At 41.5% G+C, this 21890-nt stretch overlaps 2 protein-coding genes across 2 annotated transcripts in view; one reads left to right on the top strand and one right to left on the bottom strand.

The window, feature by feature from the left end:
* The window catches only part of LOC106903306 (cyclin-dependent kinase 17), a 36677-nt gene extending 25954 nt beyond the window's left edge, over nt 1-10723 (top strand). Inside the window, exons 8-17 of the mRNA XM_014967015.2 lie at nt 835-929; nt 1131-1193; nt 1489-1612; nt 1795-1915; nt 5743-5840; nt 6032-6137; nt 6867-6909; nt 7344-7434; nt 7563-7640; nt 9614-10723. Of these exons, the coding sequence (XP_014822501.1) occupies nt 835-929; nt 1131-1193; nt 1489-1612; nt 1795-1915; nt 5743-5840; nt 6032-6137; nt 6867-6909; nt 7344-7434; nt 7563-7640; nt 9614-9651 (857 nt within the window). The 3' untranslated portion in view covers nt 9652-10723. The remainder of the gene's footprint in view (nt 1-834; nt 930-1130; nt 1194-1488; nt 1613-1794; nt 1916-5742; nt 5841-6031; nt 6138-6866; nt 6910-7343; nt 7435-7562; nt 7641-9613) is intronic.
* Nucleotides 10724-13478: 2755 nt separating this feature from the next.
* Nucleotides 13479-21744, bottom strand: LOC106903307 (ETS transcription factor ELK3). Its single transcript, XM_014967016.2, has 5 exons — nt 21442-21744; nt 18975-19183; nt 17714-18487; nt 14902-15024; nt 13479-14179 (listed from the first exon to the last, which is right to left on the bottom strand). The coding sequence occupies exons 2-5, from the start codon at nt 19179-19181 to the stop codon at nt 14081-14083; spliced, it is 1203 nt and encodes a 400-aa protein (XP_014822502.2). The 5' UTR covers nt 19182-19183; nt 21442-21744; the 3' UTR covers nt 13479-14080.
* Nucleotides 21745-21890: the final 146 nt, after the last annotated feature.

Genomic DNA, 21890 nt, shown 5'->3' with positions numbered 1-21890 from the left:
CCTGCTGCAAACTGTAGAATATTATCACAATTTATTTTTAATAGTAATAAATGATGTATATTAGTGAACTTAAACTGTTTTAGTTAATTTTTTATGGTAGTGGGAAAAGTTTGAAAACTTACCTTGGAAATACTTGAAAAGTGCTTGAATCTTACTGTGGAAATAGTGTTCAGACCTTGCTAGTCGCCTAATTTAACGAAATCATTAAATCATGCACATGTTGTATAATATTTCCTTCTTTTCTCTCTTTCTACCACCCTTAAATTTAGCATCTTTTAGCATCTCTGTCGCTGGGATCTAAATTAGGCACTAGTCGAGTTTGAATGCATGGCGCCTGAAATATTACAGTCAACAAAATTATTGCATCCTTTGCCTTTGTGATTTTGCAAACTGTTGAAACTACAATGGCTGTTGCAAGGGAGCTTGTTGCGCAGCTTTAGTCATTAGTTGCAACATTATTTAGGAGCTTCTTCTACAAGCTTTGTCTGCGCACAAATAAGCTGGGTGGAATTGCAAAGAAAACATTGCAAAAACTACATTTGTCCGTGTTTCACATCAAGACAGTTTGCTGATTTGCTTTAGCCTAGCACCTGCGCCAGGCGCACAGATCCTCAGCACAGGCAAGGCGTGAGAATACCCACATATTTTTTTGGAAAAATTGTGAAAAGACTTGGTTGTTAAATTTAATCATCGCAATTTTAACCCTTAATAGTCTTAAAACCACAAAGAACCTAGAAATACTAGGTCAGAAATAACATTTAGTCATTTGCTCACTGTTTATTTTGCTTTACTGGATGAGATCACATCCTCTTGTCTTCTCTTTTGTCGTCTTAGTGTCTCTACTGAAGGACCTGAAACACGCCAACATCGTCACATTGCACGACATCGTCCACACGGACAAGTCGCTCACCCTGGTCTTCGAATACCTGGTGAGGCTGCCTTCACCTTCGCTGTCACCTTGTTCTCGACTCGCACCTTCCTCGCATCGCGGATGCTTAAAATTTATGCATTTCGTAACGTTTATTATTCATGACCTTATGCAGAGTCTGGGCGAGGCGGTTAGTTTACCAGCTGTTGCGGTTCGTGAGCTCCTCACCTCTCTGCTCTAACGGCCTCGCTCTCTTTTCTAGGACAAAGACCTTAAGCAGTACATGGACGACTGCGGGAACATCCTGAGCATGCAGAACGTTAAGGTGAGCCTGCCGGCCCAGCTGCCCCAGTGAACTGTCAAGATTGTTTTTTGTTTTTTTTCCTCATCTGCTGCTGTTGGTTTAAGAAACACTGCTTGTGTGCCCTCTGGTGGCAAAGGGTGGACACTGGAATAATCAGTGCAAAAATGTTAAAATATTTTAATATTTTTCTGACCAAAGTCGGCAAAACTTAGATTGTTGGACGGAGCAGCAATTTACGACGCGCTCACGGGCTTTTTAATCGGACAATTTTCCGTGACGTATTTGTCTTATTAATCACAGAAGTTCCTTCCTGTAGATTTTTCTGTACCAGATCCTGAGAGGGTTGGCTTACTGTCACAGACGGAAAGTTCTCCACAGAGACCTGAAGCCCCAGAATCTACTCATCAACGACAGAGGAGAGCTCAAACTGGCCGACTTCGGTGAGGTCCAACGGCGTAATCGCATCTTCTGCTTTTTTTTGTTTGTTTTTGTTTTTTTTATTGTGGGGAAAAAAATAACCCAAATCTCCACTGAACACAACCTCACTTTTAATTGAGGAATTTTCTGTGTGGTTGTTCTGATTTTTTTTTTTTTTTTTTTTTTGGGAACGTGCTTAACAAAGGCCTGGCGAGGGCCAAGTCCGTGCCCACGAAGACGTACTCCAACGAGGTGGTGACGCTTTGGTATCGACCTCCGGACGTTCTGCTGGGCTCCTCTGAATACTCCACGCAGATAGACATGTGGTGAGTGGGCCTCGCTCTGCGGGGAGGAAGCCTTTACTTCCATATGTCCACGCTGTGGAGGAAAGGGCTGATGGATTTCTAAAACGGGGAGATTTCCCTGTGAACAGATTCAGTCTGGTCTGCGTGCAAACAGAAGTGTAATGCCTCTCCTTTTATTGTTTTCTCATAAAAGTACTCGTAACCTTTGCACTTTGTCACATTTTATTACATTTGAAAAACAAATTGTAATATAGTTTTTAATGTCCAACACAAATTAAAAAAATGTTTGTGAAATTTAACTTTTTTTTTTTTTTACTAAATCTGAAGAAAGTGAGTGAAAAGGTTTTTTTTTTTTTATTCATTTGTGTTCAGCACCCTTGAGGTAATACTTTAGTCTCTTCCTGTAAGGTTTATTTGTGTGCCAGTCAGGCAGTGGTGGGAAGTAACGAAGTACAAGTACTTCGTTACTCTACTTAAGTACAATTTTCATGTATCTGTACTTTACTTAAGTAGATTTAATAATGGCTGCTTTCTACTTTTACTCCACTACATTTTACAGTAAGTATCTGTACTTTCTACTTCACTACATTTCTACAAAACCGTCGCGTTACTCGTTACATCCAAGTTGTGTTGCTCTTTTTTTCCATTAAAATGTGAAGTTCGGGGTCTTAAGGTGGCGCCGTAAAATCCAAGCAATAACGTGACATGGTGTCTGTTGTCGCCCATCGCCTCCACCTTTACTCGCACACGGAGCTCCAGACATGCGCAGTGGTTTCCTCTGAGCGGGAGAAGATGTCTAACTAATCGATAATAGCTGCATAAATCACAAGATATGGCGACATGTAAAATAAGCAGCGCTTCGCTTTCACAGAGGGTGGGGACTTCGTCCAACTTTTAGCGTCACTTGGAAGGAAAGCTTAAAGAAAGGTAAGATCTGTGGAGGTGATGCTAGCAAAGCTAGCTGTACAGAGACAAATGTTGCATCTGCGATGAAAAAAAGTTGTCACTCATGCACTGAATTATTGTGTGGAGGTGTTGACTGAGGTGTTGCACATATGGGACAACGCTGTGATCAAAGTGCAATATAGTGATAACATTCAGGAACGATCCGATTAGGGCTGAAACGATTCCTCGAATGATTCGAGTACCTCGATTACTAAAATTCCTCGAGGAAAATTTACCTGCCTCGAAGCTTCGTTAATTTATGTTTTATTAGTTAGCGCACCGTGTTCCGGCCGGGACTTCATTTGCGTTGCGCGAAGCTCTCACTTCCGCCTCTGAGTTGTTGACAAAAGCTAAGTCTCAGCGGCATAAAGTCCAATTTTCAAGATTGGCCCGTGGGGATTTTATTGATTGATGATAATGCCCGACTTTTTATCGTTTTTGGGGAACCAATAAGCATCCTTAAAATGACTGGGGAATGCCTGGAGTACGGCAGCATTTCTCCTCCGGGGCTGCTGGTTGAAAGCGAACGGCGGGAAGAGCGCTGAGGTGAGCGGATAGCCTGAGCAGGGCGGGCGGCTGAGTAGCTGATGCTTACCGTGTAAATGTAGCTTTACCGACGAACCGCACAATAAATTTCATATCCCGGTCTGAAGAAACGGGTGGCGGAGCGCATCGTACATGGCTGGTAGATGAGTTTCTGAGTGTGACCAGTGAAGGTGTCGTAAATATCCCGTATTGCTTCCCCCGTGTTCGTCCCCCGGTCTAACGGTTCGTCAGTCCGCTGGTCTATTTCCTCCCCTCCACCCCATGTTCGTTCATTCGCCCTCTCCTCCCACTCCAGGCGGCATTTCCCGTATTTTCAAACCCAAAGCGTGACAGGTTAGGTGGCAAGGTGAGTTTAATTAATCTATTAAACTCACTGAAGATGAATACATAAATTAAAAGCTGGATTGTAGACATTTTTTATAAGCATATTTGTGAGCCTGCCTCTTTGTTATTAAATTCAATATAATTTCAGATTTTTCTATAACTTTTCTTCTGGTTAACTTAGAAAGTGAGCTATTATTGTTACAGGTTAGTTTTCTAAACTACAAAAAAAGCAACTGTTAGGGATGCTCAAATGTGAAAAATTGGACTGATATTGATATCTGATAGTAACACCGGTATTATGCCAGATTTACCAATATTTCATTTTATATATTTTTTTTATCCGATTACTCGATTAATCGTAAGAATAATCGATAGATTACTCGATTACTAAAATATTCGTTTACAACAGCCCTAGATCCGATCCTTCTGGACGGATCTTTACTAAGGTTGATGGGACTGAAGCCTCACTGAGAGCCGTTCTTTGTTCTTGTGTACACTGCAATGTGTGTGTATATATATATATACACACACACATACATACACACACATTTATTTAATTGCCGAATAAATAAAAGTTGAACGTATGAACACAGAGCATGCTCATTGATTGATTTCGTCTCCTGTCATGGTGGCAAACATGCAGTGGGAGGGAGGGTGAGAACAGTCACGGTGCTCCTTCTGCTTGTTGCGCGTTGGACAGTGTTGATAGTGTTGTTTACCGTTAATTGCTATGTTTCATGGTTTAATGGTGCAGACAGTTGTGGTTTCTGACATGGGCAATATGGGCAACCGCCCAGGGCGTTATTTTTATAGAGATGGCAGGAGACCTCTGCGGATTGTAGCACAGCGATGAAAGCAAAACAGAATGAAATGAGTTTTAATTGATACTGGTTAAATATATTTCAGCTCTAAGTATTTAATATCTAGGTGTTTTTATGGGAATGTGGATCTTTCAGATCAATCTGAGAACCAATTTTGATAGGTGCACTTAATTTTATTGTGTCATGTAGCGCAGGGCGCTGGTCTTGGTCTCGGGTTCGGTTGTCTTGACTACAACTCTGCTACGTGGCTCTTCGATTGCATGTCTTCCCCCCTTCTTTCCATCCCCTTTCAATTGGATTTCTTTCTAAATAAATGTCACTAATGAAGTTCATGCTATGTTAGGACAGGAAATACGATGTTTCCATCCCTGAAATTATGATGCATAGAATCACATATCTAAGTCTAAACTCTTACAGAGAATAAACACAATAAGAGCATGTTTAATCTGTGACATTGTTTATTAAAATGGCACATTTATGATGTATTCAAATTAAATACTATCGGCACACTTATTGATATTAGCGATTAGGTTATGTATTCAGCAAGTACTTTTACTTTTAATACTTAAGTATTTTTAAAAGCCAGTACTTTTTTACTTTTACTTAAGTAAAATGTTATTGTGGTACTTTGACTTTTACTTGAGTACATTTTTGCCTGTGTATTTGTACTTTTACTTAAGTAAATTTTTTGAGTACTTTCTCCACCACTGCAGTCAGGTAAACGTTACTGTCAGGTCGCCACCACCATGTGGCACAGTAGCATGGTCGCAGTGAGAAGGTCTTAGTCAAAAGTTTCTGCCATGCTTAGTGCTTTGCATGGAAGCCAGAAATGAAGAATAATTTAGATAAAGGGGTTAAAGGTACTTCATATTGCTGCTAAATGTTTTTTTGTATCGCTCTCTGGGCATATGATTGGATCTCTACTGATAAACTGTTTTGTTTTAATCACTAAAATTGCTCTACAGCTCCTCCAGAGTTCCTATGGAAAGAGTTTTTTTTTCTTTCTAACTTGACAAAACACGAAAAGGTTTACAATACTTTTAAAGGCTAAAGAGTTCACTGACGCTTCAAGCGCTGCGTGAGTCTTATGAGTGACGGATTGAAAGCAGCCTCTGAATGCCCTGCTCCGGGAACCCGACACCGAACGTCGGTGAAAGTTGAACTCGGTCCTCTCTTGGTGACCCCCCCTCCACCATCTGTCGACCTTTTCAGGGGAGTGGGCTGCATATTCTACGAGATGGCTGCCGGCAGGCCCCTGTTCCCCGGTTCCACGGTGGAGGACGAGCTGCATCTCATCTTCAGACTGTTAGGTCAGTGCTGCCCCCTGGTGACGGGGGAAAAAAACAAGCAAACTTTTTGAACATGAGCCTTTAATCTCATCAACCATGGCATGTAAACCCCTCCACCAAATACACTCACACACACACACACTTTAAGTGCATGAAAAAGCTCCTCCAGCTGGCGCAGTGAAGTCTGACTGCGATTAAATGTCCCCACACAGGCACTCCTACAGAAGACAGCTGGCCTGGAATATCCTCCATCGATGAGTTCAGGTCCTACAAGTTCTCAAAGTACAAGCCACAGCCGCTAATCAATCATGCTCCCAGGTAGGACAGATATTCATTCTGTTACACTGCAAAAAACACCAAATATTACCTTATTTCTGATCTAGTTTTAGTGCAAATACATTGAATGCACTTGAAATAAGACAAACATACCTTGAAGTTGACTCTTAAGCAAGATGTAGGAGCTTGTTTTACGTCAGTAATTCCTTAATATTGATGAAAAAAGTACGAGTTGTAAGTGAAGCAAGACATTTTAATTTATGATAGAGGACAAAAGTCAGATTATTTAATTAGTACTTTTTCATTCATATTTAAGGAATTATTGAGTTAAAGCAAACTCTTATTTCTTGCTGAAAAGTTACTTTTAAGTTAGTTTTGTCTTATTTCAAGATATTTGCACAAGAGACCAGACCGAAGCTACTTGGTAAGATATGAGGGTTTATTTTATTAACAACCTTCACACTGACATAACCTCCCGCTTATTTCTGCCAGTCCTCGTATTGAAAGTGGGAACGAGCAAGTATTTGTCGTGATGCCGAGGTACAGCAGTAGAGCTCACCGAAAGCAGTTAAATGGTAGACGTTCGTGTAGCTGGGTTTGTTTAGCTAGGAGTGTGTGTGCTTTGTCACTTCCTGTAAGGAAATCCTGTGGAATAGTTGACTGTTTGGCCGAGTTTCCTTCCTTACAGCCGCCAGCATCTGTGAGTCACCCCACCTTACTGACCCCACTCCCCTCCTCTCTCCCATCCCCGCTCTCCCCCTTTCCATGCAGGCTGGATAACGACGGAATCGAACTGCTGTCTTCATTCCTAAAAGTGAGTCACTGGCTACCTGACAGAAATGGTGCAGTGCTAACAGCAGAGTGGCTTACTGTTAGGATAATATTTTTGTTAAAATCCCAACAAGTCACAAGTATCTTTTCAGTAGGAGATAGGAGTTTGTTAAAGTCAATAATTTCTTAATATTGTTGAAAAAGTATAAGTGAAATCATCTGCCAGTGGAACGACACATTTTTCCCAGACTTCACATATAACTAGTATTTTTCATCAGTATTAAGTAATTATTGGCTTAAAACAAGCTTGTGTTTCTTGCTGAAAAGTTACTTCTAAGTTGTCTTAATTAAAGAGTACTAAGATATTTGCAGTAGGAACCGGACGAAAAATATTTTTTGTCTTTTTTGCAGTGATTCTTGCTCCGTCTTAAGCTGTTCTTTAATAACCGTAAGCCAACCCTTTGTCCCAAATTTCAGTACGAGTCCAAAAAGAGGATCTCTGCCGATGAAGCAATGAGGCAGCCGTACTTCAGGACCCTGGGGCCGCGCGTGCATACGCTGCCAGAGAGTGAGTAATCGCATTGTGATGCAGAAATGCAGCCAGGGAGGTGCACGGCTCATGAGCTCTTCCAGAGAGCGGAGGGGATCGGTCGGAGCTTTTATAGCGAAAGGTGACAGACTGTGTCTCCTCTGCAGACATGTCCATATTCACACTGAAGGAGGTGCAGCTGCAGCGAGACCCCGGCTACCGGAGCTCCTCGCATGCAGAATCAGGTGAGACGCTCGGAGGAGCCGTGGGATTCTGCCTGGCAGAAGTATTTATTTATTTGTGAACTCTAATGTGTTTTATTTGGATTTTGAAGTAGAACACAGTACATGATTGTAAAGTGAGGATGATGCAATAAGGCTGCATTTTTTTAAATTAAAACATTATCTTCAGTGAGGCATGTATTTTTGCAGCCTGCAACAAGTTTACCTTCAGGAAGCAGCACTCTGTCTCTTCCCATCACAATACTTATATGTGCATTCCCCACAGCATGATGCTGCCACCACCCTGTTTCACTTTAGGGATTTTACACCACAGCTGGTCTTTAGCACAACCTTAAACTTCTCCACACTGTATTTATCGGTCGTCGTGGTTCTCTTTGTTCTTCTACAGAACAGCTATATTTATACTGACATTAAATTACACAAAATCTGACACAAATACACACAAATACCAGCATTTGTAGTTGCCAATTATGAAAAAGTTCAGAGGTGTGAACACTTTTGCAAGTTGTTTTGGTTCACACTTCATATCAGTCAATGAGAATCAGAGCCACAGTCACTGATGATGGTTTGCAATAGAATTTGTCTTTTTAAATTCAAACAAAATAAAAACATTTCTAGCATTTTATTACCAAACTACCATGATAAATGACCTAAAGTAAACTGTAACGTGGTCTGTTTAGGGGAACCAACCTGCAAAGGGATGAATTGACCACAAACTCACTTACTATTCATTTATTTACTTACATAAAGCCCTGAAAATAAAAGCATTTAGGTTTCCAAGAAGGTATTGGCACAAGAACAACTATGACGATAAGTGTTCCAGTACATTACATTGTATGAATGTAATAATTTCTAATTGGCATACAACTATAGTGGGGGGAAAAAACACAACAACCATAGAGTTGTGCGGTTCAATATTATTTTGGTTGATATGATTTTCAAGCAAAGCTCAGGTTCAGTTTCACATTCCTTACCGTGGTTCGATTAGCGCCTCACATCCAATCAACAAAACACTCACTCTGCCTGACTAACAGGCCTGTAAAAGCAGCACATCATGTCCTGATCTGAAGAAATTCAAAAGCAGGAGGAAAAACAAACTCATTGACATCAAGTCTGAAAATGGCTACAAAGACATTTTAAGGTTTTGGGACTCAAACTACCCTCTGGAGTCATTACCCACAAGTGGAGAAAAAGAACAGTGGTGAACCTTCCCAGCAGTGGCTGACTTAACAAAATGAGTCAATGGGGGGAGGGGGGGGATAAAAAAAACAATTCATTTGGGAGGTGACAAAAACCCAGAACAACATCTAACGTGTAAAATTAATATTTCATTTTGGATATCTGGAATATGTGACAAGAAAAAGTGAAAACAGATCAAATCTGTGAGGGTGTGAACTCTTCTGTCACATCTTTTCAAATTTAAAGCCACTATTCTGACGTTATTTCTTTCCTCTTACTTTATGCTGTCTGCTAATGTTATTAGCACTTATTTAATATAGAAGTAAAATGGAGTAGCTATCAGACTAATAATCAGTGGAGATCAGTAATAACAAATCGTTTCATCTTCCTGAAGGAATATCATGTTTGTCAGTGGGATACTACCTGAATAAAAAACCAAATGATGCTCTAGTACTGCTAATCCTACTTGATTTATACCCATTAATCCATAGCTATATATTGCAGCTAGAAAATGTAACTGTGAATTGGTCAACGGTGGCTAGAAAAATCCCCGAGTCTCCAGCCTGACCGCTGTGCGAAATGGCTTCAAGCTCTAAACTGACTCGTTACCCACAAACCTTTGCGTATTCTAACAAGAAAATGTAACATGTTGCTTTGTTTTATGTTTACTCTGATTATTTTTTGTGTGAGTTTAGACACTCACCTGCAGGGAATCCATCATCTGGCTTTAAAACCATTTATTTTAAATTGCAGAAACTGTGTTCTGATCCGTGTTTTTCCTCTCTTTTTTCCACCAGGCAATGGAAAGAACAGAAGACAAAGCATGCTGTTTTAAAAACTCTGGACTGGACTGTTGTTTTACTTTTTTTTTGTTTTTGTTTTTTGATGAGAAGGACCTCCTTGCAGACAGATCAGTTCAAGATGGATGGATGGATGGATGGATGGATGAATGTGTTTAAATCATCTTCATCACTCCTCTTTCTTCCTCTCCCTCAAAATACTGGGAAAAGCTACCTGTCCGCAGTACGACTCCTCCCCATCCCTCCATCCTTCTCCCGGGTTCAGCCAAACCTGGCTCCAATAAGAGACGTTTATTTACTGTACATTTATATTTATTGAATTTGCTGCTAAGTCAAACTACTGTTTAGAATTTAACTGGCTCAGTCACTTTAATGAATACATGCCATTTGTATAGATTTTTAACTTTTTTTGTTTTTCTGTTTTGAGCTTTGAAGTGATATATTTTTGAATTTTATTTTTTTTTTAGTTTTTTTTTTTTCTTTTTTTGCTCACTGTTAACATGTTCACTCCACCTTGAAAGCTCCTTGTGCTGTTCGCAGACGTAGCAATGTTTCTGTAGCAACTCGGACGAAGGTCAAATGTTCTGTCTGTTATGAACGGTGCTGCATAAATCATCTGTGACCACTTGCTCTGAAGGCTTTCAAAGCCAGGTTTCATATGATAAGTGATGGCTTTCGTCCCGACTGGAAGATGATACCCGAGCTGCAAAGCGCAGGTTGCGTCCCGGGATGCTCTCAGTCATGACCAATGAGACAAAAGTAGGGATAGAGGAAATGCTAACAGGGGCATTACTGGAAGAAATCCTCGTTGAAACACCTCAATGTTCTTTATTCTGGGGGACGTAATTTTTGTTTTCTTTCTCGGCTTCATCTATATGTTGCATGCCACAGCCAGTGAACTCCTGAAACAGCAAGATGCTATCTCTAGTTCTGCCTCCCCCTCAGTCTCATCGTTCGTCTGCCAGTGTTACAACAGATGTTTTGTATAATATTCTTTAACTTTATTTGTGAATAATGAATAACAGTGTGGGGTTTTGTTGGAGATGACTCCCATTTTTGAGTTTTTTTTTTCAGAGTAAAACAAATTAAATTTAAAGTTTAAACAAATGTTTTGCTTTTGTCTTTTATATCAGCTTCCGTTTCCCTGAGAAGTGTTCATACCCCTTATAATTTCCCACCTTCCGCCATCTTACTTTGCCATTGCCTTCGTATGAAATTCCGCTAGCTTGAATCACGGCTCACTCTAAGCTTTTCTCCCAATGAGGTGGATTCTCTCTGATAGAATTTCAAGCTAGCCAATCGGCAAACAGAAGAAGTTGTGAGCAATGACGTCAATTTTCTTAGAATTGTACTCCGCTTGTGGTTTTACAGTTTTACAGACCCTTTTCACAGTGACGTCAGACAATGGCCGCCATAACTCAAAACTTGGGTATCTTTACTTCCGGTGTGATTTTGCCTTGGGAACCAAGCTGAAAAATTACCGCATTCTCATAATCTTAAGGATATAATAAAAGGTAAGTTTAATAACAGCATTTAAGTGTTAGATAGCTGTTATTAATCAATGTAAAATCACCATTCTCTAACTGTATAAAATAAACAGCCTCCGATCGGAGAGTAAACCACCTAGCAGCAGCTTTTGCCACATTTAGGAAAAAAATATACTCTGTCAGTGCTGTAACGTTTAGAGGTTCACTTTCTGTATTTTATAAAACAGTGTTTACGTGTTAGATAACCGTTATTAGTCATTGTCAATTTACCATTCTCCAACCAGCCTCCGATCATGAGTAAACCAGCTAGCAGCAGCTTTAGCCACAGTTAGGAAACATATACACCGCCGCCTGTCAGTGATGTAACGTTTAGATGTTCATTTTCTGTATTAATGGAAAATAAAGGACAGCTTCCAACAACGTTGTTTAGAATAGTATTTTAAATATTCTGGGGCTGATTATGTATCTCTGCTCATTTCCAATGAGCAACTTCACGTTCAAACACAAGTCCACCAAAAAACGCGACCGGTGAATCATTTTTTATGAGTTTAGAAAAAACAAGACAAAAGCCACAAATAACAGTTGGGCTTGACGACATTTCTGTTTTTCCAGCAACAAAATGCGCATCTCCATGCACTGTTCATGTTTCTGTCGCTGCTAACTGTCACAGAGTCTCTCCCAAAGACGCACAGAAGGAATAAAATATAAATACAAAAGAAAATATTAATTCCTCTTCGCAGTGGAGGACGGTTGTTTACAGCGCAGGCTATTTCCGGTAAGCTTCATAGCGTCACGGCCATAGACATAATATAAGGATAGACGCCTCATGGACCGCTCTCGCCTATTGTCGCTGACGAGATTTAGGGCGGCCATCTTGGAGCGGTACACCACTCCACTCAGCGTTATGTGTTTAGCAGGCACAATGACGTATCAGCGCATTTAATCGATCATAACACGCTTTTTTGTTACTGTAAACCATATTCAAACATCTATCAAAGCAACATTTATAAACAATTGTATTTTTTAAGTATGTTTTTAATACATAGTTCATCATATTTAAATATGCTTAGTGGCTAAAATAATAGAATAGGAATGGAATATTCTGATATCGATGTATGAAGAGCATATTACAAAGCACACAGCCGTTCATAATTTATTTAATAAATTATTTAGTAATATCAATATATATTTACATAACTATACAAACACTAATAAATAAAGATTAATAATGCCACAAATAAATAATGATTAATAGTGAATTATATATATGTTTATATTTTTCACCCGACGAGTCCAATTCATCCGTGCTGCAGTGAATCCGTCTCTCATTATAGATTTCTCCCTCTTCTTCCTCACATCGTGTCTTTAAGAAACTTTCCAAACAAAATCGGGAGATTTAGGATGTATCTTACTTTTAACAGAGTGAAAGAATATAAATAATAGTCTTTACCACCTGTGTAAACTTTGCCGGTGAATGTTATAACACATAATATAAGTTTTATAATATGTGTTATATTGTTTCAATTCTAATATAGGCTCTTGTGTCAGATAATCTAAGTCAATGTTAGAGAATAATTAATTTTTTTAGATTTACGGAATCTCAGTTAGCCTTCATAGCGGGGCTGAACCCCGTATTACACCAAGCACTGTAGCTAATATTAGCTGGTATCTCGCCGGTGGACATAAATACAGTAAAGTAATATTCTAATCACAATATATACACAATAATATGTCCATCTTACTTGTGAAATGTTGTCTGTGGAGCCCTCACATTAATAGTCCATAGTTCCGAACAACAATAACCCTCAGTGCTGAGGCATCTTCTGCTGTTTTGATTGAGCAAAGTAGGAGGGTATACCGCTCCAAGATGGCCGCCGTATTTCCTGTGCCGGAGCGGCCAATGCGGGGTCTACTCTTATATTATGTCTATGGTCACGGCTAACCATTGGCGGCCAAACTGGGTAAAATCCAGGAAGTAATCGCTTCTCAGTAGCCGTCGAGGGTCCAGACACGCACTGTACGAAACAAAATATAGAACAAGCGGCTGAATTTAAATTTTTTTTTACCAGGTTACCTTTAAGTAATGGGATTTTGTGTAATAGAACTACAAAGTCTGACATGCAATTTTTATTCTGCCTCGTTTAATCTGACGCCCCGAGTAGAACCTAACACAAGCAGTTTGCTTCTAAACTAGATTAACTTAATCTCGGTCAGAAACGCATGTTAGATTTATCATATTTTATATGTGAAAAAAAGAAAAGTTGCAAACCATGCATCATTTTCCTTCCAATTCCTAATTATTGCCTAAAATCTCCAAGTAGCGCAAAGGGGGATGAATACTTTCAGAACGCTGTTAAAAAAAGAAAAAACTTACGTTTTCACGCATTCAATGCCTTATTTATTGGAAATGACATTTTTTACAATACAAAACATATACAGAATGCATAACTGTATGCCAAGTCCAGTATAAAAAAAGTACATAACTGTTACAAATTGTTTTATTGATCAGAAATCTCGTCTTCATTAAAAAGATTTTGTAATAAAGTAAAAAAAAAAAAAAAAGACAATAAGGCACAGCTGGTACTATCTGGAAAGCATAGTGCATACATTACATTACCACATTAGTGAAACCAGTAGTTTCACCTTGTAAAGAGGAGAAAAATAATGTTTGTACAAGATTAAAAAAAACAAGTTTCTGCAGAGAATGAGACTGTCCGTGGATAAAATGTGCTGTTCCTCTACCACAGACGTCTCTGACGTCCTGCTGTATGGCTTTTTACCAAGTGCTTTCAACAACTAGAATCTGGAGCAACTCAAGTGCAAAAAGGAGTGAGGTCACGTCTCTTTATTGTTTTTTTTTTTAATGTATTTTTTAATTTTTTTTATTTGAACATGAACTCGACCGCAGACGGACGACTGAGAAACTTTAAACGATGATGCTTGGAGTTTGTTTTTTTTTTCTTTCACAGTCCCTGGATCAGGATTTGTGGGTGGCGGGGGACAGGAGCAGGGAGGAGGGTGTTCCTTCCAGGTTTGGGAGGGGGACAGGCATGTGTCCGTTGATTAGGCTGGGGAACTGTGGAGAGAAGAGAGAAAGAGAAAAAGACGAGGCCGAGAGTTAGCGGGTGGCTGCTTTCCGGTAAGGAACTGCAGCATTGTCACTGCTCTGCTTTCCTGTTTTTTTCTTCCTCTTTAATTTTTAATTCATTGTCCCTCCTCCTTCCTTCTTTCCTTCCTTCCTTCCTTCCTCTTCATCTCTGTAACCCTAAAGCTCCACATCAGAATGAGGAGTCTGTGTATTATTTGTTCAAAGCGTTATATCTGCGTGTGCCTGAAGAGGTAGTGTCTTCAGTGTGCGTGTGTGTGTTTCATAAATGAGGAGCAGCTCTCAAACCAGTCCACCCTGTTCAGTCTGGCTCCCCTGGGCTCAAACAGGAAGTATTCACAGGATTTCCTCTCCCTCTCACAAGCTCTGAAACAGGACACCTCTCCAGGACCCGCTTCCAAAGTCTGAGCATGTCTCTCAACTCTCGGTGTGTGCCGCTTTGCAAATAACAAAAAATAAAACATACTGGAAATAATATTTATAAGCAAAGTTCTGCTGAAAAGCAAAATCTTGACCAACTTTTTTTTTTTTTTTTTTGCAGAAGCACGTGTTTTACTAGTATGCCACTTCCTCCTTTGTCTTTTTTTAAGAGCTTCCAGTAAACAATTACTCTCTGTGTTGCACCTTTTGTTATTCTCTTCTGCTATTTTTGGCCCCTATTATCTTCCGCTTATCGGCGCCACAGCTCTTACCTGGAAGAGGGAGCCGTGGCCCTGCAGCCGGGCGGGGCTGAGCGGGGCGACGGGGCTCAGGCTGCTCCAGAAGTGGATCCCCGACAGCAGCGGACTGTGAGCCAGCAGCAAACCCGACGGAGTCTGTGAGCGAGAAGTCCAAACATATGAGGGAGGAGACGGGTAAATAAAAATAATAATAAAAAAATTAAAAAAAACGTTTTCCCCAAGACTGAAGGGAGAAACGAAGTTGGGAAAACTTGGCTCTGAGGGCTTTCAGTAATGTGAAACATGCTGAAATGGTAAATGGATGCACTTTGGCGTTTGGAAAAACAAACTGAGGGAGCAGGAAGGAAGTCTGTGGTTTCTCCTCCTGAATACAGGGGGTTTTGGGGGGTACTGGGGGGCATTGATCCTTAAGACAGAAAACATATGAAATCAATTTCTACATCTATTCCCCTCCCCCCCTACACACACATACACACACTTCTCTCCCTGTGTCACCTAAGCGACGTGATCCAGAGCTGCAGAGGACGGACCCAGCCCTGCTCCCATTAATAATGGAATTATTGGAGCATATGGCATCACTTAGGGACCACCCCTCCACCCCCTCCGCTCTTTTACAGCCCCACTTGCTGAAGATTTCAGTAAACTGCCTGTTTTCCCTCTGATTTCTTCACCCGTAAACAGACAGCGGCCTGGGAAAACTATTAATACCTTTCTTAATGTCGGTGTTGCATGATCTGTTTAAAAAAAAAAAAGGCCTCCAAAGTAAATACGTTGTTATTTAAAATGGATGATCAAATATTAGCCGATGCAGAACCGAGTCTGGATTTTCGCCACAATCCAAAAGTGTGCCACCTTAAACAAATATAAAGAATATGAGCATCACAGAGTGACTTGTCAGGTCATGAGGGAGCTAATTTGGTAGGTTTCCATTATTTATGAGCTGAAAATGTGACTGATATTTGACTCAGAAACAGACCTGTTGCTACAAGGGCTCCTTACCTAGTAGTACAGCTTTTTCTAAGAAGCATTACATATCTCTTAAAAAAAAAAAAAGAAAAAACAGGACAAACGCTCGTTAAATCAAAAATGTGTTGGTGTAAACATTATGTCACCACGCAAAAATAATTTCCCTTTTTAAACCTCTGGAAAAAAACAAGTTGTCAGAATATTCAATGAGACTCTCATTAAAAATGATTATTTTTAACTACAGGTGCACCGATTGCAATTTTCTGACCTGCCGATTCCGATTTAGGCCGATACCAATTTTTTTGTTGTGTGAAAAATCCTAAATATGGCAACAAATCAAACACAGTAAATTTATAAAATACTTATTGAATGCCTTTTCTGACTCATTTTTAAAAATAATTTTTAACCAATTTAATAACTTAAAAATCCCATTTAATTAAGTTAAATTTTTTAATTAGTTTGTATTTACTTAATGAATCACATTTATACCTACCTAGTCAATATTTTATTATGTTTAACTGTATAATACAAGTCACATTTAATCTACTTGATACATTTAAACATGTTATTTAATGAACTTGGATTAACCTGCATAATAGTTTGATACATTTTATTTTAATTACTTATTAATTGTATTTGATATAATCAATATCTTAATACATTGTATTACTTAAATTATGACATTTTGTAAGCAAAAAAAATTTATTTGTGTTTCAGTTCCTTTTATCTCTGTTCTGGAAACCTAATCATATTTTCTACTGAGAAGTTTTAGCGACGAAAATACAACATCCCACAAAGAAGGAGCTAGTCATGGAGAAAGTAACAAGAACGTTTTGATTTTAATTGCTTAGATTTACTGTAAGCCAAAACAGGATTATTGGTATAAAAATAAAAAATAGATTGTGATGAATGAGTGTAATCTGGATCTATTAAGGACTCTTAAAACACTGCAAAGATCTGCTGCTCTCAGGGATTAATCGGCTGTAAATGCCTTCAGGTGGGTCCAACACTGAAAAATCAGACTTTTTTTCTTAGTCATTAAATGCATGAATACTAAGAACTCCCATAATCTTTGCTCTATAAACACAAAATATACTATAATGCACTTTTTTTATGTTGGAGGAAAATCCCTTTGATAGTACAAGGTAATAATCTAGTAAATCCTGTCATTTTGTGCTAAATTCAAAATCTGCAGCATTTATTTTCTGTTCTAGGTCAGTCAAAACTGGAATTAGCAGGGCGGACTTCAAAGAAAACCTGGAAATGGATACGAGCCAGGAAAAGTTTGATCAGAACATCCGTTCAGACGGGAACCGCTTTCTTGTGTTTTCGTGATTTATGAGTTGGACCGCTTTGGGCTGGAAGAAAGTGACAGAATCCGGTTTGACTACTGGTGCGCAGAGTGGGAAAGAGAAGGGTGTGGCAACATGCTGTGGCATGTTAGAGGTGAAGGTAGATTCAGAGCATGGTTCACCTCATACAACACTCAGCAGCCGCATCATCAAAACACCTTCCTGACTATGTTTAGCTTCGTCTAAAGTGACTGAGGAAACGGGACCTTTGGTCTGGAACGATTTTGAGGGATTCGGTTTTGATCCGCGGACTGTTCTGTTTGCTTCACCTGTCCGTGGGTTTAATGTTGTAGCTGCTTGTGTCACTTCTGTCTGAGCATTTGATCCCCAGGAGGGTGGAAAACACCTTAGGAGTCTAACGTAACAGACTCAGGGTTTTCCCATCACTCCTAAGACAGTGACTCGCATCTAGAAACAAGGAAATGGTGTCGCTTTTTTCCCCACACATTGGGCTTCCTAATGGGACTTTTTAAGATCTGAGATAAGTTCTGAGATAAGTGCCTCACCTGTGCGGTGAAGAAGGCAGGAGTGAGGGAGCCGGAAGGCAGCGCAGGGCTGTTGAGGGCGATGGAGCCAATGTCGCTCCCTGCCAGGAGCAGGGACGGGCTGGAGATCTCTAACGCTTTGGGCTTTTTACTTTTGGGTGGAAGTTCATCTCCTTGGTCCCCGCTGCTGTTGGTGGAGCTACTCCTCCCACTGCTGCTGCTCCTCTTCTCAGGAGGCTGCAGGGCTCGCTCCCTGTGCCCAGAGGAGAGATTGAGTGGCTGAGCATTCTGGTCGGAGTCCTCCGAGTCCTCTTCCTCGGCGGCGGGGCTCCAGCTTCGTCCGGGCTGGGTGTGCAGCGGGGAGGACGGGGAGTGGGAGTGCGAGGGGAGTCTGGATGCCCTTGGCGAGGCGTAGGATTCTGACTTGACGGAGGGAGGGGAGTTCCTCCCACCGGCGTTGGCACCGAAGCGGATGACGGAGCGCGGCTCGTCCTGGGGCTCGCGCAGGCTCCTCTGCAAGGAGCTAATTCTGAAGGACGAGTAGAGGCCCGAGTGGAGGTAGTCCCTTTGGCACTGCTGCGCCCCCAAGGCTGCAAGGGTCCTCCTTTGGACCTCCTCCTCGCTGTCCTCCTCCTCTTCCGTCTCCACGTCCAGCTCAGGCGCGTCTCCCTCTTGGAGGGGAAACCTTCCAGTGGCTAAGCCCATCTCCACTGCCTGCGGATCCATCTTCAGGATCTCAGGGAAGGACACAAACTTATAGACAAACTTCTGGCCGATGACCTTTTTGATGATGTTCTGCAACACAAACATTAGCAACAATGAAGAGAAAGTGGCTGAAGTTTCATTACAGCGTCAACTGCATCAGTCGAAAGTACGGTAGACTCGGTTCAATTGGTGACCAAGGGTGCATTTGCACAGGGTTTTCCAAACGACTTAGATTGTTTTACACAGCGTAGTGTGAAAGCGAAAATGTAACAAATGCTGCAATTTTGGTTCCTAATCGAACCAGGTCTACCGGACAATCAGGTGTGAAAACACCCTTATAGATGGACCAGATCTGCATCAGAGTTTGATTATGCATTCAAACGAATCAAACTTTCTGAGAGAACGAACTAGAGTTGGATTAAAGCGGACTAAACAGGAATGGTGTGAACGCACCCTAAGAGGAAGTAGGAAGTAAAGAGTATTTTCTAGAAACTGTCATCCTGACAAAATCCAATTTTCAGCTAATAATAATAATGAAAAAAACCTGCAAGGGAACAATTAGTCAGGCTGGAATAACCTTGTCATAGTAGTAGCGCAGGGCTCTGCTCAGCTTGTCGTAGTTCATGTTGGTCTTGTTCTTGCGCAGCCCCCACAGCTTAGCCACCTCCTCCGACTTGAGGAGCTTGAACTCGCCGTCCGTGGATGTCCAGCAGATCAGGTGCTTGTGGCTCTGGTCGAGCAGCAGCTGCAGCAGGAACTGCCACAGGGTGATGGCGCTGTCCATACCTGCAGCAAGCGGAAGGCAACGCTTTCACTCGCATCACTCTCACTTTCTGATTCAAATGTATTCCTGCCAACACGGCTTAGCCGCATGCAGACTGAATCTCGTGTGTGTGTGTGTGTGTGTGTGTGTCTGGGCGAGTGGGGACGGCCCGTCTGAGTGTAGGCTGTCGTGAATAGAACAGTGTGTGTAAAAGAATATGGTGTAATGTAGCAGCAGCAGCAGGGGAGAGAAAAAAAATACAAGCAGGAACAACAGCTCAAGCCAGAAATATGCTGCGGTTCAACCTGGCCCTCTCTCCACAGGAAGCATGACGGGCCCAGGGTGGGTTATTCCTTTAATGGAGGAATGTGCAGCTCTGAGCTCCTGTCTGCCGACTAGCAGCTTTCTGTCCCCAACAACTCGACCGCATTAAAAATCCTGCATCCCTTTTTTACTTTTTTGTTTTGTTTTGTTTTTGCTCTAGTTTTCACAAATAGTGGCACCAATATGGGGCTCAAATGGTCAATTTGTAAGCAGATAAGCAACAGAGGATCGATTGGGTTTGTATTACAGAGTAAATATGTTCGCGGCTTATAAGAAAATAATAAACTGGTGTATTGATAAGGGATTGTGGCTGAAGTTATTTAAACTCACCTGGGCAATGGTATGCATTTCAGGGTACTTTTTTTTCCAGCTTTACACATTTAGAGACTGGAACTTTGATTAGGCCATTCTAACACGTGAATGTGCTTCGACCTATAGACCGTTCCATTGCAGCTATGGCTGGGTGTTTTGAGCCATCCTGCTGGATCTTGAACCTTTCCTTTGTCCAGCCTTCATCAATCTTCCCACCAACTCTAACCAGCTTCCCTATCCCTATTGAGGAACGCCATTCACACAGCATGATGGTGCCACCACCATTTTTCACCGTGTGGATGATGTTTACTATAAAGTAATGCAGACCTTCAGTCTCACCTTTCTTCTCCTGGTCAATAGACTATTGACCACTTTAAACATGAAAACCTTTCCACAGTTATATTCATTTAAGGTCCTTGCAAAATGCACTGAAGTTTGTGGTTATAAGATGCCAAAATGTTAAAAAGGCACTGTTTACACAGATTGATTAAAAAAATATGCTATCTGATAAGCAACAAATGAAAAACTGTGACAAGAGAGAAGCTTTTTTTTTTTCCATCGTCCAAAGAGGGCTGGGACCGGTTTTCCGACACAAGCTTTGCCCCAGAGTCTCCTGTCTGCCATGTGAAACCACAAACCTGTCAAAGTCAGGACTTCCTCCTATTCTACTTCCAAGGACAAATGGTGAGGTGAGGGGATCCCACAGCAGGGGTGCGTTTCCCCGATCCGGCCACACTTCCCACTCCAATCCCAGAGGGAGGAGGTCAAAAGATCACATCATTGTCCCGTCTCCTCAGGTCCACCCAGTGACCTGCTCTGAACCTGGACTACACTGTGGCTGTTAGACGAAAGACAAAGTGAAGCTCGTTCGTTCAGAACCAGCGAGCTGGAACGTCTGTAAGACAGAAGATCCTGCACTTCCTGTTGCACAAACCTCACAACATGACTGACACAGTGACCTATAAGAGAACGGTGCTAACCTAGAGCAAGCCTGGAGATCTGGAGACATGTTCCTGCTCTTTCTAGGAACATCTCTGCTGGGGGGATTTTTGGGGGGAGGAGGTGAAGGTGATGAGTCCTGCTCCTGATGCTCGGATGAAGAAGAGGTCTTTCTCAGTGAACACAAAGCCACGCAGTGTGTTGGCTGAACGGAAACTCCTAATGAGATTAGATGGTGTATGCAGACATTACTTGGCCATGACCAAATCTGCTCTCTTCCTGTTCACAGTCGGTGGAAAAACTCAATAAGAAGCCCTCAGGAAAACTTCCCGGAGCGCTGTGGAGGTCTTTGGAGAGTTAAGACCCGAGCTCCACTTTAGAGAGCCTCCAGAGGGTGTATGTATTCACCCACGGAGGTCTGCTTCATCCTCCTGCCCCACTGACTCATTTTCAAGATGTTGCTCGGACCGGAAGAAGGTACCGTGTCCGACTCAAATCTCTACTTTCACAGCCCGAAACTCTATAAAAGTACTTCTAAGGAAGTTCACCTAGAAGCAGAAGCTCGTAGCCGCGACATTTTCTAATAAAGTAGGTAATAAGCACAGCTGGTACTTCTCACTCTGCATTGTTCCTGTCTTTACAGACCCCTCGATAGCCAACAAAGACCCCTTTTGTGTCAAGAATCGCTAGTTTTGATTCACTTTACCTGCGATCTCCGGCTGGGTCTCTTCACTCCGCGAAACTTTACGTCGAAGACTGTGTGATCCCTTGTTTTTCCATGCTGACTCCTGGTCTGCACGGTTGTGCTGGACTGAAATCGGATCCTGGGCTTTTTCTTTTTCTGAGCAGGAAGTTGGAGCAGGCAGACGCAGAGCCGGCTGACTTCCTCTCCCCTACGATTCCCCAGGCAGTTAGCCGTCTGTGTAAACACACTTTTCCTCCCCTTCTCGACGGCCAGCAGTGGGCCTACTCTCTGTCGGCACACATGCTGGCGGAAACTCCTACCGTCCGTGAACTGACATCACCGGTAGCGTTGTGATGCCTTCAGGGGCGCCTCGTTGGCTTCAAACTCCCGCAATTATAATGGGACAAAAATCTGTTGATTTTTTTTTTCTAAGTGTCAGAACTGAAGTAGGTAATGTAGCCAAAAATTTT

Source organism: Poecilia mexicana, unplaced genomic scaffold (genome assembly GCF_051168715.1).
Source record: "Poecilia mexicana isolate PSO_F unplaced genomic scaffold, ASM5116871v1 scaffold_6, whole genome shotgun sequence".
Classification (NCBI taxonomy): Eukaryota; Metazoa; Chordata; class Actinopteri; order Cyprinodontiformes; family Poeciliidae; genus Poecilia; species Poecilia mexicana.
The sequence above is the reverse complement of the archived record's forward strand: the minus strand, read 5'-3'. Positions and strand labels throughout refer to the sequence as shown.